This window comes from Gekko japonicus, unplaced genomic scaffold (genome assembly GCF_001447785.1).
Source record: "Gekko japonicus isolate JY-2015 unplaced genomic scaffold, Gekko_japonicus_V1.1 scaffold2031, whole genome shotgun sequence".
NCBI classification, from domain to species: Eukaryota; Metazoa; Chordata; class Lepidosauria; order Squamata; family Gekkonidae; genus Gekko; species Gekko japonicus.
The window spans coordinates 274,757-292,258 of NW_015159776.1; the positions used below are offsets into that span (position 1 = coordinate 274,757).

General features: G+C 43.7%; 1 protein-coding gene across 1 annotated transcript; it reads left to right on the forward strand.

The window, feature by feature from the left end:
* Positions 1 to 622: 622 nt before the first annotated feature.
* Positions 623 to 17,257, forward strand: FAM150A (family with sequence similarity 150 member A; the record flags this gene model as incomplete). Its single annotated transcript, XM_015406877.1, has 5 exons — positions 623 to 671; positions 5,228 to 5,278; positions 8,227 to 8,307; positions 15,115 to 15,191; positions 17,200 to 17,257. Coding segments are annotated over 4 exons (246 nt in total), but the record flags the coding sequence as incomplete, so codon positions are not given.
* Between the last annotated feature and the right edge of the window lie 245 nt (positions 17,258 to 17,502).

Consider the following 17,502-nt stretch of genomic DNA (forward strand, 5'->3'; position numbering starts at 1 on the left):
TCTGTGTGCGATAAAGATCCATATTAAGAACTTTGAATTAAAACTTGGCATATGTATTAAGCAAAAAAAGAAGTAAATATTTTTGCTATGTGATGGAGTGTTCTTATAAAATGTTTATGAAAAACTCCTGACTTTTACAGCTTAGAATCTGGTTTCTTTGCATTGAACATGTAGTGTGCTATTTTCCCCATGTACAGTCTGTCAAGATGACAGCTACTATTATAAAACTAAATAGAGGTTCATTAAGGGTCACACTTTTTCGTTTTGGATTCTCTTTGTTTAGTAAAATATGCTGCTATTTGATACTTCACTGTACAGTATCCTATTATTACAATAGTATCAGGTAACTGACAGTGCAGGGTTAAGAATGTACACTCAGAAGTAAATCCTATTGAGCTAGATGGGACTTTCTCCCTAGTAAATGTGTTTAGGATTACATCTTAAATTCTTTAAAATGTTTTTGTTCTACTTGAACAAAAGGGAAGTGGAATGAAGAAAGGAACTTGTAGTACTCAGCCTCCCTGGCTGTATTGAGCGGTGGCACAGAGGATTTATCCTCTGGTTAACATCTGAACTGAACACAGTTGCTGTCAGTTCTAGCTTGCGCTGGTGTGAGCTACCAGCCTTGTCCCCAGCTCACCGTCCACCCAGCGGTTCGAAAGCTTCGGCGAGTAGACAAAATGGGTACCACTAAACCCCCGTAGGGGAGGTGTTAGCTGGCGAATGGAATGTCCAGCTTGTAAGCCTGGAAAAAGTCCTCTTCGGCATCAAGAAGCCTCTAATGGGCCAATCCAGCCAGACAGTGGCAGTGCGGCGCTATGACTCAAAAGCAGTCCAGGAAGAACTAACGTCATCAAGCCAAGCCGAAATGAATGCCGCCTGGAACACGACTGAAGCCTACAGCTGAACAAAATCCCCGTCAGCTGCAAATGTGTGCGATTTAAAGAATTATATGTTTTCCTCCCTTATCCCTATCATTGTTAGTCCCTTGTGAAAACCTGTGTAACTGTAAATCGCTCAGAGCCAGCAGCTCTGCAGGATTGAGCGATCAATAAATCGAAAGGTATTATTATTATTATTGTTTTACTGTACCTTATGAAATAGATGGCCATAGAAGGGTAATGACTCAGTTCTTCTCCTTGTGTATGGAGAGCTGTTTGTAATGAGGCACTCTTAGGAGTTAAACAGATCTATCCTGTCCCGCAACAAGTTGCTTTACACATAGGGATGCTATTGTCACACCAGGTATAAAGGAAGGGGCTGTCTTTAGGGTGTGTGGTGAATAAGGCTGGGGGTTAACTGGGCCTAGCTGGGTGCTCCGAAACAGCAGTTTTCAGAAAATTAGTGTGGAGTAAAAAGGTAAAGGTTTCCCTTGCTTGAAAACTAGTCAAATCTGATTCTAAGGGGCAGTGCTCATCTCCATTTCCAAGCCGAAGAACTAGCGCTATCCGAAGATGTTTCTCTGGTCATGTGGCCGGCATGACTAAACACCAAGATGCACGGAACACTGTTACCTTCCCACCGAAGTAGTACCTATTTATCTACTTGCAATTTCTTGCTTTTGAACGGTTAGGTTGGCAGGAGCTGGGGCCAGAGATGGGAGCTCACTTCATCATGCTGCACTAGGGTCTTCAACTGCTGAACTGCAGACCTTCTGGTCTGCAGCTCAGCATCTTAACCTCTGAGCCATCACACCAATTTCATCTCACTCAACAGATTCTTTTTGCAAGACATGATTTATATCAAGTTACTATACCTCGTCCTGAGGCTTAGGAAGTAGATTATATATCCTCTTGGTGTACTGGTCACCCTTTTGCCTAACAACTTCTTAACTAAGCTTGTCTTGGAGGTGACCTATGGAACTTCAATTTCTGTTCCACTTTAGTAAGGTCAGCTCAAGAGTTCGTGGTGACCGTGAAAACTATGGGCCGGTCTCAGTATGTGTTTTGTCCTACTCATATTGCTGATCAAACATTCAGTTTAGTCTTTGGTTCGGATCAAGGATGGGGATTAGCTTTGGTTTTGCCACTGCCATGGACAGATCATCGTAGTTGGGCTTCTAGCTCTCACTGACATTGTAGGCACAGTGGACCCATTAAGATGGTCTGCCATCCAAAGCTTAAGGATTTAACTGATTTTTCAGCCCCAGGGGAGTGTTCTGGTTGGGTCTGGGCTGGCCTGCTGGAATAGGGAGTTGATTCAGGAAGTTCAACTTCAAAGCAGATTCTCCCTGTCTGCAGTCAGTGTTATGTCATGATTAAATAGGAAACTTAAATAGGGACAATGAAATTTCATGAAACTCAAAATGAATTCAGTTAATGAAATAAATTAATAAATGAGCTGGAAACCATCTGGACAATTGGCATGGATGGCATGCCATCTATGACATGGATGACAGTCTATATTTTGACTTCTGAGGGAAGGCATAACGCTTTCCAGTCTGAATGAAGCTTTTGAAAAAGCATTCTCTTGATCCCCAAGGTTTGTGAATTACAGACTTGTGTCAAATCTCCTATTCTTAGCCAAAGTGATCAAGCAGTCAGTGTTTGAGAAAGTTTAGGTGACTCTGGATAAAACGGGTTATCCGAATCCATTTAATCTGGCTTCAGAGTTAGAACTCTTGATGGTCCACTGTGACATAATTACTGGGTTCTTTATGGATTCCTCTTGACCTTGATTCTGCTGGGACAGGGAGTATGGCCCTGTTGATTCTCCTAGCTCTCTTGTCAGCTTTGATACTATCAACTCTAGTGATTCTTTTAGACTGAGTGAGGAATCTGGGAGTTGACATTCCACTTTTATCCAGCCAGGAACATTCAGTTGTTGGTCCTCTTGGTGGGAACTCACTTATGGAGCCCATGCTTTTATGAAGCTGCTGAGGTAGTTGGTCTAGAATTGAAGAGTGAGTTGTCATGAATAGGCAGTTGACAGTTCCAGTCCTCCTGTTCATCTGAACCAGTTGAGGTGGTTTCATTCCTGAGCTGTTGTTTAAAGTAAGTGATAGACTAGGTCAGAATACACAGAAACTTGATCCAGACAACACGGATCAGCAGCCCTTGGCCCCTGCAGCCGTTGGGCTGGGGGAACGACTTTGCCACCCAGATGAAAGGGGCAGGCAGTTGGTTTGGGCGCCAACATGCCCATACGAGTATTTTGGATGGGAGGGGCCGAAGAGTATAAAGGATGGCCCCTCCTTTCCTCACCAGCAGTCCCGGTTAGTAGTCGGCCCACCCTCCCACCCTGTTCTTAGTGCAGGCTTTAGCTGGTCACCCGGTTTTAGGGGGCCAGGTAGGAATTTTTCACCCCTTCCTGATTGGCCTGGGGAGGGGGTGTTTTCGCCTACCTTGCACTGAGGCAGTGACAAAGGTTTTTGCAAGGGTGGGGCTGGTTAGTTAGGACGGTCACTTTACTTTGTTTGGCAGGGTTCTAGGCGGTATATAGGTTATAGTACGGTGAGCATCAGATGACACCCATTTATTTGGGTTGAAGGGGTCTTGTGAGTACAGCCTTTGGGGGTGGGGAAAACAGACTGCCTTTGGGACCACCCCGATTGGGTCCTCCCTTTGAACCCAGTGGCTCGGGGGTTGGGCTAAGGGGTTGTCCTGCAATGCCTAGCCGGCTGGGTGGAAGCCACTGCTGATGGCTCCTGCCTGCGGCAGGGTGGCTCACCCTATTTAAGGAGCTAAGGAAGGGGTCGTTGACCCCTGGCCTTGACCATGCCACAGAACTGTTTGCCCTTGCCGTTGGTTTCCAGTTAAGGTTGTCAGTTAATAAAGAGTCCAATATTTAAATCCATCACCTGTGTCTGCCTCATTATTCCAGCTTGGGTGGCAAAAGGGATTTGTTCATAATAGACAATTCAATTAGAATGCTGGGAATTTCTGTTTTAGGTAAGATTAACTTCTCCTAAAACTTCAGTTTGTTTACAGAGTGCACTTGGACCCAGACTTCTTTTTGGAACACTTGGTAGAAGAAATATTAAAGTGCATATTTTATGTGTTTTGCCAACTGCATCCTTTCATGGAGCAGCAAGACTTGGATTCTTGGGTGCATATATATCTTTCTTACTTGGATTTTTATCAGGCAGCATGGAATCTGTATTTGGTCCAGACTTCAACAACATGATTAATTTCTGGTGTTAGCTACAAAAAGCATAACAGTGTCTGTTCTCTATATCAATATAGCACTTTCAGGGTATATTCAAGGTGCTAGTGATTGCTTTTAAAACCTCCTATGGCTTTGGCCAGAGATATTCCAGGGAATACTTTCCCGATTTATTCCTTAGTTTATTCTGCTGGGAACTATTTGATCATGTTTCAGTCTCATTTCGGGCTGTTGTCTACCGCTAAATAGGTGTCTTGTACCACTAAAATAGCTGCCCAGTGGAATTCATGTGATATCACTTCTCAAGCTTTGAGAAGCTTTAAGGACTGATTTATTTACTTGAAGTTTTATTATGTAAAATATATGTTGCCTGTTAATTATGGCCTAGTGGATGTAGATTTGTTTTACTTGCCATTTACGTTGTGTTATTTATTTTATTTATTATTATATTACTGTGAATCACTTTGAGAACACATTGTTGGTCAAAGAAATTGGCATTAATAACAAGCAAGTTTGGCCATTTCATAGCAAACAGAGGAATCTCCCTCACTTCATTTTGCTGTGGCCATATGGCACATAAGCGTCTTTTTTTGTATTTGTGTATGTGTGTGTGCTTGCATTCCTGGAAGTCATGGTGACTTCTGGTGACCCCTAGTGGGGCTAGGATTTTTCAAAGAGGTGGCTTGATATTGCCTGCCTCTGCATCCTGGCCCTGGCATTCCTTGGAGGTCTCCCTTCTGAGTACTTGCCAGGGTTGGCCCTGCTTAGTGTCCAAGATCTGACAAGATTGGGCTTGCCTGGGTTATCCAAGTCAGGGTGGCACATAAGCTTCTTGAAGTGGTAAAAGGGACTTCACTTCAATAGAGTGAGCAGCCTTACCCATACACGGATATATATGTACACAATAGGACTGATGCCTCCATTGAAGTAAAGAGATATGCTTTGTGTACATTGGAGCTCTTCCTGTTTATAAGGGCTTCCACATTTGCAGGAGGGGTTTCTGAATTTAGGCTGATGTTTAAATGGTTACTAAAACAAAATTTATAAATATATTTTCACATGTGCAATAATTTTGCATACAGTTGCACTTAATGTGTATATAATGTATTTTTTTCCACAGAAGTATTTCCAAGAGATTCCAGTTTAAAAGACAAGTTTATAAAACACTTTACAGGTAAGAGCAGTTTTTATTTAAAAAGAACATATACTTAATTTCCCCCTGATGTTGCCTGTATGAAGTGTTTGTCTTCCTCCCACTGAATGGGGCCAATGCAGTAAATGATGACCTCCTCACCCGAGGAGCAGCGGGACCCACGAGCGAAGGAAGACAATAATAAGTTATGTGCTGAAGTCAATTGGAACTGACTTCATCTGTTGAAATGTTGTAGACACCTTCTGATGGTTGTCTGTTTCTAGATTAGACAAAACAACATGGTGTAGTCAGTGTGGGAAAAAAATTATAATAAGCAGCCTTATCAATATATCTAATTCTTACCATGGCCCCATCTGTAGCGCCAGGTTTGTGGGATTTAGATCCACCTAAAGTAGAGGAATACATTGCCTGTACAAGATTATGATTAACAGAGGGGAGAAGGAGCACTCATGCCCTGAGGTAGCCCATGAATGCCTTTCCTCTGAAGGCCTCTGGGTGGGAAGAGTGGAAGCCATCCCCCAGGTGTAGTGCTGTGAGTGGGAAGGAGCAGGAGCTGCTGCCATCACAGGCAGGTATGGGAGAGGCAGAGATGAATGAGCCACCAATGCCACTGCCATCCCCTGAGCCATTTAAGGGCAGCAATTCAGGGAGGCAGGGAGGTGAGGGAGGAGGCACCAAACTTGCCTTGCCTCACTGGGAGCTGTGAGTAGGTGGGTAAGTCAGGCAGGTGGTGAGAGGAGGGAGACAGGGGCATTGCTGGCAAACAGGCCACCCAGCAAGTGGTTGGCCTGGAGGACACGGGGAAGATGGAATTTCCCCCCTATGCACACACAAATCTCACAGGGCCCTGTCTGTATATTTCTATTAAGCACTACTTCTTTTTAAGGGTGTGCAAAAAATCAGTATTTTTTGGGTTCGGGTATATTGAACCTGAAAAATATCAGTATTTCTCAATATTCTGAAATCCCAATACTGGTATAGTGTTAGGATTTGGTAAATATTCAAGATTGCCATCCCCCCCCCCCCCCCCCCCCTTTTTCCCCGGGGAACATTATAGTCAATGGTCCCCATACACTATAATGGAGAATCGATATGGAAGTATCTGGGGCTCTGGAGGGGGGCTGTTTCTTGAGGTAGAGGCACCAGATTTGCAGCATAGCTGCTGGTGTCTTTCCTCAAAAACAAAACAAAAAAACAAAACCCTAGTTTCAAAAAGATTGGACCAGGGGTCCAATCTGTGGTCCCCAGAAGAAGGGATCACAGTCCCTTTATTATTATTTTTATTTAATAAACCATTTATTTTAACAAATAAAGTTTACAGTCATACAACAGCAATATAACAGTAAGAAGCGATATCAGTGAGCAGTACATAAAGTGCTAACCAATTACAGGTATAACAAGTTTTTAGTATATATTTTAATTGAACATAACAAAAAAGCAACCATCTTTATTCATGAACAGTATTCATTTGCAAACAATTTCTAAACTATTGAGCATTACTTAATTAATTTCGAGAAGTACATCATTTTTGTATAATATGGGTTATTGGGCAAGACACCATTTTCTGTTAAGTATTGAATCACTGGATACCAGATCTCCAGAAATTTCAAGGATGTATTTTCGTGTGTGTTTAAGGTATTATGTTGCATTATCTTTTCTAATACAAGATATTCCCTCAGTTTTTCTCTCCATGCTGTTATGGAAGAGGTTTGTATGTGTCTCCAGTATGCTGCAAGTAAGATCCTTGACACTGCTAGTAAGATCGCTATCAGATCTTTTTTCTCATCCGTTCACCTTGACACAGATAGTACTCCATCTTTCTGTGTTATACCTCTGAGGATGCCAGTCACAGCCGGCCATGGCTGGGAGGGCAGGGTATAAATATAATAAATAAGTAAATAAAAACTGTTAAGGATCTGGGCCTAGGTTGTATGTTCCTTAACATATGTACAATTTGTAGGTATCTATAGCAGGGAGTTGTCTGTCCCACCTTTATTTCCAGTTGGGTCTTTTCTAAGTTCTTCCCTTATCATATAAGTTTATTAATCTGGTTATCCCTGCCTGATGCCGCTTCAGGAAAGCTCTATGTTCTTTTCCTGGGGGAAAACCACTCTTGATTTTAAAAAGGTTTTGGTGGTGAGTTCTCTGGGACTAAGATCTGCCTCCATTTATCTCAAATTTTGCAGGTTGTATCAAAGAGATTATTATCTTTAATGCTGAGAGGTCTGTGTTTAAATTCCCCTCACAGTAAGACTCTGCAAGCGAAAGTGGAGATGAGTAATGGTAAATGGTAAATGGTTTCCCTTGCTCGAAAGCCAGTCGAATCCGACTCTAGGGTTGCGGTGCTCATCTCCGTTTCAAAGCCGAAGAGCCAGCGCTGTCCGAAGACGTTTCCGTGGTCATGTGGCCGGCATGACTAAACACCAAGGTGCACGGAACGCTGTTACCTTCCCACCGAAGCGGTACCTATTTACCTACTTGCAATTTCTTGCTTTCGAACTGCTAGGTTGGCAGGAGCTGGAACTAGAGACGGGAGCTCACTCCGTCATGCGGCACACTCGGGTCTCAAACTGCTGAACTACTGACCTTCCACAGCCTGCAGTTCAGCGTCTTAACCACTTGAGCCACCGCAGCTCCTTATGAGCTGAGTAGAAACTTCCAATTTGCAGCTAGTTTTTCTCTACATCCCCCATGCATGATCTTATAAAATTTACCAGAATGGAGGACTTATAATATTTTGTTAAATTTGGTGTTCCTAACTGTTACATGTTAATTTGTTGTTTAGCCCCTGTCTATAAGTTTGAACCTTACCTACCAATCCAATGCATTTGAAAAAGTGTGCATGCACAAGTAAGATCATACCTTTGTTGGTCTTAAAGGTGCCACTGGGTTCTAAATTTGTTAACCATATGTGTTAATTAACAGCTGCACCAGAAAGATACTAAAACTTCTTGACTTTGTTTAAACAGGTCCAGTCACATTTTCAGCTGAATGTAGCAAGCATTTCCACCGGCTGTATCACAATACACGGGATTGCTCAACTCCAGCCTGTAAGTTATAGTTAAAACTGCATAGTTTTGGCATGTATTGACGTTTAATGTCCTGATTGTATATCTAGTTTTACAGAGATGGGCAGGTTCTTTATAGCACTGGCCATTTCCCATGGTCCTTCTGAAAAATAAGTGCAATTATGCCTACTATCATTTTCAGATGGCACTCCTGCCCCTGAAATTTTGGTGTGCTGCAGAGCATTAAGTGTACTGTATTGGTGGATGCAATTGGGGCAGGGAAACTTTTATGATAAGTCACAAATCTTATGTCATGTTAGTCCAGTTCTGCTGTGGGTAAATAAAACTGAGCTTGGGGAGTGCAGCACACAAGCTATTCTATGTTCCGCTGTCTCTTTTTGGTGAGGGGAAACCAACAGTGCTTGTCTTTGAGATTTGTCTTAGGAAACATCTATTAATTGATTGTTTCCATGTGTAAAATTACATTAACTTCAAATAAGCTGGCTTTGTTTTTTTACTAGCAAAGACAAATGGGTTGTATTTCTAACTTAGAGGTTGAGTGGCCTGGTGTTGTTTTTTTTTTGGGGGGGGGAACTGAAATTCAAAAGGAAATGTTTAAATTTCAATTACTAAAAGGTAATGGCCAAAAAAACTTGATCTTTGACTTGATACAAATTCAATTTGACCTCAGTGGAAACAAGACAATGTGCTTATTACCCTGTTAAACTTTCACTTAAGTATGGCATTTCCTATTAAGGTAATAAATGGAAAATGTCTGATTAGATCAGCCAGTTTGGGGAAAGAGAAACCTAACTGGAAGTGGAATGTGGCAATTAATTGTCAGAGAACAAAATACTGTTCACATGTGGCCATGCATTTGTATGGCCAAACATTTTTCTAAATCTTCAGAGTTTGATATTAAGATAATTTCTGATAGTTTTATTGTCTACAGTTGTTTTTCCAATATGAGGAGTGTACCTTGAAGGGTTGAATTTTTTGCTACCTTTGAAGCTAAAATGCAACAAATCAGCAAACTATAGAGAACATATTTTCCTACCATTCAATGATCTTAAAAAGCATTGTATAATGAGATCTTCATGGGACTTGATGATTTGGAGATGTTCTATAGGCAAAACACTCTGTTTCAGATGGTTTCAGCAAACCAGTGTTCTGAAGTTCACCAGGATTTGTGGAAGTTTCAAAGTCCATCCCATTTTAGACTCCTTCAGATAATCTAGTACAATATTGATCTCTTCACTGTTGAAAGAGTGGGAAGACAATGACAAAAAACTAATTTCTGAATATACCCTGAATATACCCTTGATACTAATTAACAGTACATCAACTACAATTAAGGCCTGATCGAGTGTGTCAGCCTAGTGCTGGAGGCTGCGGAGAGTTTGGCAATCTGGCTGATGTACCGTCCGCCTAACGCACCGGCCAATAACCTGCCGTCCCTGACGGAGGCCGTATCAGTCTGGGCATTGGAGCACCCTAGACTTTTGGTCTTGGGTGATTTCAACATCCATGCGATGATGCAGCCTCCAGTCAGGCAGCAGACCTAGTATCGTCCATGGCGACACTGGGACTCTCCCAATTCGTATCGACCCCCACACACCGGGCCGGTCACAGGCTCAATTTGATCTTCATGGCTGGAGTAACGGTGGATCGGATTACTGCATTAGCAGTACCATGGTTGGATCACTTTGCCCTGAAGGCCTGTCTGAATCCCACACCAGCCCTGTTTAGGACCCGGAACGACTTCAAATGGCTTTGCGGGATCCAAGGCCCCCTGGCGGCTCATTGGATGAGCTTGTGGAGGACTGGCATAGCCGGCTCTCCACAGCCATTGACAAGATTGCTCCCCGGCGCCCTCTGCGTACTCGCTCTAGGCTGGCTCCCTGGTATACCCAGGAGCTGCAGCTGATGAAGCGGGAACTAAGATGGCTAGAGAGAGGGTGGCGTCGTACTCCCGATGAGGCAACAAGAGCATCTTTTAGGACATTTATGAGATCCAATGAGATGGCAACCAAGGCCACTAAGAAGGAATTCTATGCAGCCACGTTTGCATCCGCAAGCCCAATTATTTAGAACAATTCGGTCATTAACAGCGCTGCCACAGGGTAGACAAAATGCTAGGGAATTGGATATTGGCTGTGAGGCATTTGCGAGCTATTTTGTGGATAAAGTCTTGGTGCTCCGCCACGACCTCCCCGCCACAGTTGATACAGTGAGTGAACTCAAGGCCCCTTGCTTGTCTTCGACTCTGGGCTTGGAAGGTTTTAGCCCACTAAGCCTGGAGGAAGCCGACAGACTACTCGCATCTGTGCGCCCAACCACTTGCAGCCTTGATCCGTGCCCCTCCTGGCTCATTAAAGTGGGCCAGAAGGGGTTTCGAGGTGCCCTAAGTCCCTCGTTGAGGGGTGGTTCCCTGGGGCACTCAAGGAAGCGATGGTCTGCCCCCTCTTGAAAAAAACATCACTGGATCCAGCCGTATTGGCCAACTATCGGCTGGTTTCCAACCTGCCCTATTTGGGCAAATTAATTGAGAGGGTGGTGGCAACACAGCTACAGGGTTTTCTGGATGATGCTTCCACCTTAGACCCTTTCCAGTCTGGCTTTCGCCCGGGGCACGGGATGGAAACAGCGCTGGTCGCCCCTACTGACGACCTCCGGAGGCATCTGGATCGAGACGGTGTGGTGGTATTGCTGTTGCTAGATCTGTCGGCTGCATTTGACACGGTCGACCATCAGCTGCTGACCCACTGTCTCGCTGACGTGGGGATACAGGGGCGTGCCATTCAATCATTTGCCTCTTTTCTCCAAGGTCGGGTCCAAAGGGTGGTGCTAGGGGAACAGCAGTCCTGAAGGCACCCGCTTGAATGCGGTGTGCCCCAGGGGGCTGTGCTTTCCCCAATGTTGTTTAACATCTATATGCACCCCCTTGCCCAGATTGCTCGGAGGTATGGGCTAGGGTGTCATCAATATACAGATGACACCCAGCTCTATTTGATATTGGGTGGCCAGTCGGACTCCAGCCCAGAAGGTCTTAACTGGGCGTTACAGGCCGTGGCTGGTTGGCTTAGACCGAGTAGGTTGAAACTAAACCCAGCGAAGACGGAGGTCCTGTGCCTGAGTCGGGGTGGTCTGGGGGTGGGGCTTCCTTTCCCAGCCTTCAATGGAGCACCTTTGGTGCCAGCATCGGAGGTTAGGAGTTTGGGAGTACGTCTGGATTCCTCCCTAACTATGGAGACCCAGGTGGCAGCCGCTACCAGCTCAGTTTTCTATCATCTTCAGCTGATTCGGTAGTTGGTCCCCTTCCTTGACCGCGACGATCTGGCTACAGTGATCCATGTGACGGTCACCTCGAGATTAGACTACTGTAATGCTCTCTACATGGGGCTGCCTTTGTCGCAAGTTTGGAAGCTGCAGTTAGTGCAGAATGCTGCAACCAGGCTTTTGATGGGCCTCCCTAGATGGGAGCACATCCGGCCTGTGCTGAAAGCGCTGCACTGGCTGCCAATAGCTTTCCGAATTCGCTTCAAGGTGCTGGTGCTTACCTTTAAAGCCCTATATGGCCAGGGTCCAATGTACCTGAGGGACTGCCTTTCCCCATATATACCCTAGAGAGCACTACAGTCAGGGGCCCAACATCGCTTAGTGATCCCAGGCCCCAGGGAGGCCAGGCTTGCAGCAACCAGGTCAATACAAAGTGAAATGCTGCATAAGTTCACATAAAGGAATCAATGATGTACTTCAACTTCCATGTCGTTTTTAATGCTTGTTTTTCAACAGCTAGACATCATCCAGACACCAAGGTGCCGACAAGATGTACAGAACGGGACTAACTTATCGAGTTTTGCCATTCGTTTCGAGAACAATCTTTATCAAACTTCAATTTCCAGTGATCTTTTCACAGTCGAATTCACCACTAGGGTATCCAAACATTCAGGATGGGTCTTTACAGCTCTTATCACTAACAATTGTTATTTCACCACGGACAACAATGTTTGGATACCCTAGTGGTGAATTAGACTGTTAAAAGATCACTGGAAAGTGAAGTTTGATAAAGATTGTTCTCGAAATGAACGGCAAAACTCGAGAAGTTCGTCCCGTTCTGTACATCTTGTTGGCACCTTGGTGTCTGGATGATGTCTACCTGTTGAAAAACAAGCATTAAAAACGACATGGAAGTTGAAGTACATCATTGATTCCTTTATGTGAACTTATGCAGCATTTCACTTTGTATTGACTTTATTACTATTGCTGTGCCCTTAGTTTCTGTTGCAGCAACCAGGGCCAAGGCCTTTTCAGTGGCGGCTCCTACCTGGTGGAACGAGCTCCCAGAGGAGATCAGGGCCCTGCGGGACCTCTCACAGTTCCGCAGGGCCTGCAAGACAAAGCTCTTCCTCCAGGCTTTTAATTAGGAGCCGCCACAACTACCACCACCACCAATAATCTGGTGGTAACAACGGGGTGATGGGATGGCCCAGTATAAGATCTTGCTACAGTATTGCAATGGAGTCGGGGCTGTTGAAGCGGGCTTTGGGTACATCTGTAGGGCACCATCTGAGTTGATTGATCTGATCAAATTGGTAACATAATTGAGCACTTTATCATTGTTATGGTTGAGCTTACGCTGTTTTTAATGTTTTATGTGGCATATGTTGCCATGTGGTTCCCGCTGATCAGCTGAAACTCTTTAAATCAGGCAGGAGGGGAGGAAGAGGGGTGGCTGGGCAGGTGGTCACTTGGGGGTGGGGCTTGGAGCATCCCCACCCACCCCTGGAATTCCTCCCCATCCCCAGCTGGAGAGACAAGGAGACCTGGCAACCCTACTGTATGCAGAGATGGTGGCTATGCAAGATTTACTCCACAATTCATGTAATACGATAAGAAAACTGAATTAGGAGTTAAGCCTAAATGGCTAAAGTCTGGGACCGCTTTGACATAAGCATGCCATTGCTTCATTGTGGCTACTATCAGCTTTTCAGTATGGAGTTTCACAATAATATCAGTCGCTAGCTTTTAAATGCCTTTTGTAAGAATGCAATAACTTGTACACAAAGTAAAGCAATCCCATGACCACTTCACTACATGGTGAAACTCAACACCTGTTTTGTGTCATTTTAGGGGCATGTGACTCAGACCTCATGGTACCTGATATAGTCATTTGTGAGACTAAAGTGCTTCAGGCTTTTTCTTATCAGTTATTGGTTTTCTTCAGCTTTATATCAGAGCCACAATGCAGTACATCACAATGAGCCACAATGCAGTACATTGTGGCATCAGAACCACAATACAGTACATACTACTGAAGTGTAAGCATCCCTAAGTATGGCAAGATTCTGATCAAGAATTATGGATGTGGGAATCTCTCCTTGACTGAAAATAAAATTAGAAGAAAAACTGAGCAAATAGCTATTCTTTTATTTACCACATATGATCTTCATCTTTGTGAGTCCTTCAGCCACTGTAAGATGTGTTGGTATTATTCATTGTAGATAGATATTGTTAGCATCTTGAACTTTGTAAATAATTAAGAAGCTAGTGATTTGATTTATTGCATTACTCATGCTTATAATGTTAATTCCTGAGTGTCTTATTCCTAATCTTTAATCATTGAGAAACAGGGTCTATAATCTATGGGCTAAATCCAATCCGGCCACACAGGAGACAGCCCACGGCATGCCTCCTGAGGGCCGCGTTTTCCTCCTCGTGAGGAGGAAGGAAGGAAGGACTGCAGTGCAGCCTCAACTCCAAGAGGGGGAGCAGAGCCAGAGTGGTTCTTATAGGCTGACTCCACTCTCCCCTCTCAGCTGCTCGCCTCATGCTCGGACCACCTGCCCTGTATGTAGTATAAACACAGGGTGGTTGCCCCGTTTAATGGGGGACCGGGTAGGAATTTTTTGTCTACTTCTCTGATTGGCTATGGAGAAGAGGTCTTTTTTGCCTACCCTGCACTGCTTTCAGTGGATTGAGGAATTGGTTTGGGATGGTGCCTTGGGTCTAGTTCGTCACTTTGTTAGGGCAGAATTAGGTTTAAATAAAGTTCAGCGGCTACGTAAGCACCAATTAATAACCCCTGGGGGGGTAGAGGGGTCTGTGGGATCAACCCTGCAGCCGTGCAGCCAGGGATGAGGCTTGCAGACTGCCTATGGGAATGGCCATGACAGAGACTCAGCGCTGGCCGTGTGGTGGTGTTTGAGGGCTCCTGAAGGCGCATCCCAATCATTGGCTTGGCTGGGTTTGCAAGTGACTTACAGTTAGCTCCAACCTGGGGCCATGGTGTCTTGCATTTTATACGGTTAAGGATGGGGTCAAAGCGACACCAGGCCTTGCCGTGTCACTGTTTTCATGTTTGCCCTTGCCGTTACTTTAATATTTAATAAAGTGGCCTTATTGCATCCAACCTTGTTGTCTGACTGTTTCTTCCGTCTGGAGGGGGGGCAAAGAACCACAGCTGATAGCATTGTCTCACAATGATTTACACAACAGCTTACTCATGAACTCATACAGTTGTGTAATAGGAAAATTGTGAAAGAGGCTGTGCAAGCAGAACATTTTTTAAAAGTTTTATTGGCAGTGCTCTAGCATGAGCTATAAAATGGCCATTATGTGAATAGCAGACTCTTCTCCTGCAAAAGGGCATTGGGTCTAAACCTATACAATAAAAAACAAGGCTAAAATATGATAGTACTGCAATCTGACTACAGAATTTTGTTATGTATATTTTTTAAAAGTGTTGATATTTTGCTGGTGGTGACAAATGAAACCAGATTTTCATTTGGGACAATATGTTTGGCTAAATAATAATTAATGCTTATTATATTTTGTCATTTTAAAAAGATTACAAAAGGTGTGCAAGATTGCTGACAAGGTTAGCAATGAGCCCACTGTGTACACAGCCATAGGAGGCCTGCTATGTAAGTATACTTTCGCCCCCCCCCCAATAATCTAATGATTCTTTTCTCAGAAACCAGGCAATATTCCTGACCTTGATTCCAAAATGTTTCCTATTAATGATTAGATTCTTCCATATACCAGAGATTAAAACCATCTCTGTTGCTCTTGGTTTGAAAATTGGGGGGGAGGGGTTCTGACCAGGACCATTTAGGGTTGCCAAGTCGAAAATTGTCGGGAGCGGGGGCAGGGCTCTTTTTATAGAAAAAGCCCAGCAGGAACTCATTAGCATAATAGGCCACACCCAACACCAGAAACTCATTAGCATATTAGGCCACACCCTGCCAGCACAGCTCATTAGCACATTAGGACGCACCCCCATGTTACCAGAAGTGTGGTTATCTAGCCACACCCACCTTTTGCTTGTTATTCTGTTTACCTTATTTGTTGTCAAAACCCAGGGCTTTTTTTGTAGCAGGAACTCCTTTGCATGTTAGGCCGCACACCCCTAATGAAGCCAATCCTAATGGATTTCTGCTGTTGGGTGTGGCCTATTATGCTAATGAGTTCCTGCTGGGCGTGGCCAACTTGGGAGCCAGCCGGAACTCCGTTCCTGTGCGTTCCTGCCCAAAAATATCCCTGAGCAGGGGACTCCTGTCCGGCGTCCTATGCGTGCGCCGCACACACATCACCAGAAAGTGGTGTTATGACGCCAGGCACACTGGGGGTGGGGCCATGACCATCCAAGGGGGAAACAGAGTCATAACATCACTTCCTGGTGACGCGCACACCAGTGTGGGGTTCCCCACGGGCCCCAATCCGCTGGCGGCGGGAAACGGGCCTCTGGGGCGGGGGTTTCCCCGCCCCCCGAGGGGACTTGGCAGCCCTAGGACCATTGTTTGGTAACTGAGTACATGCTTTGCAGGCTCAGTCCTCAGCATCTCATTGGGAAAGACTTCTGCTCAAGAGTTTAGAGTTTTGCTGCCAGTCAGAGTAGATAATATTGAAGTATTTGGACTAGTTGTCCAACTTAGTGTAAGGTAGCTTCATAAGTAATCCAACTGGCTGGTCTGGGATGTGCTGAATGAGTATAGGAGTTTGTTGTTCCTGTTTTCTACTTTATCTCAAGACAATACATCCCCCTGAGTGGGCAGTCTTATGCAGTGCTAAGGAAGCAAAGCATAGAAATTGGTTATAAGCTTACAGATATGGTTTGCTTCAGGAGGCTGAAGAAATTTGCACCCTATTTGGTTCTGTTAAGAGACTTGTTCATGGGTTTCTTCTGTATCCGTTTTAGGACCATGAAGAAGTGTGTTGTTGCAATAAATGGACATAGTCTCAGTAAAGAAAACATGTTAAACTGCAAAGATGATTGTAACCAAAATTTTCAGATCAAGACACTGTTACGTCTCACAAGATATTTTGGACATGGTTATACTACATTAATTTTTGTTAAATGAACAAAAGCTGTCAGGAACTTAGGCATCTGAGATATATATGCAGAAGTTTCTTAAAAATGAACTATTAACTTCTAAAACTTTTTAATATTTGGGGGATATTTTCAGATGGTATTATGCATCCAAAAGAGAACAAGACCTCATAGAACTTTTGGCTCCCAGTCCAAACATAGTTCCATGTAAGACACATTGAAATCAATGACTCAAGGTAGTCTTGTGTAGTGTGAGCCCGATTAACTTCAGTGAGCATGAAGGGCTGCTTTAAAAAAAATGTGCCAAAGTATCTAAAACAGCTGCTACTGTTTTGCTGTTCCTTTGTTTACAATATGTTATTTATTAATTGGATTTTATATTTCTGATTTTAATATTTGACTTCTTTTTAAAAGATATGCAGCATTTTGGGGGGGGTAAATTAAATAAAATGTTTTAAAATAAATAAATGGAAAATTTGGGTGTATATTTTTTAAACTGTCAGTAAACCATAAGCTATAAATAACTTTGGTCTGTAATGAAAATATAATGATTCAATAACTATGACACTAAGAAAACAGTGATGTGTGAATTCATCTTTCAGACTTTCCTGCTAAGACAGAACTCTGGTTTGCTGAGAAAGTGCCTTGAAATCTACCCCAAGACAACAGAGAAGATATCTTGACCTTTTTGATTTACTGCATTTTTTTAATAGATGAGTTTTATTTTCATATATGCTGGACATTCCATATTTGTCTGAATTGAACATATTTTATTTGAATGTGTAAATATATTGCCTATAGCTCAAATTCACCAATTTATTTAAATAAGTTGTATATAAAGACTACTAATAATATACTAATTAAATATTATAACCATATGCAGGGAGTTGGTTAGTGTTTTCTTG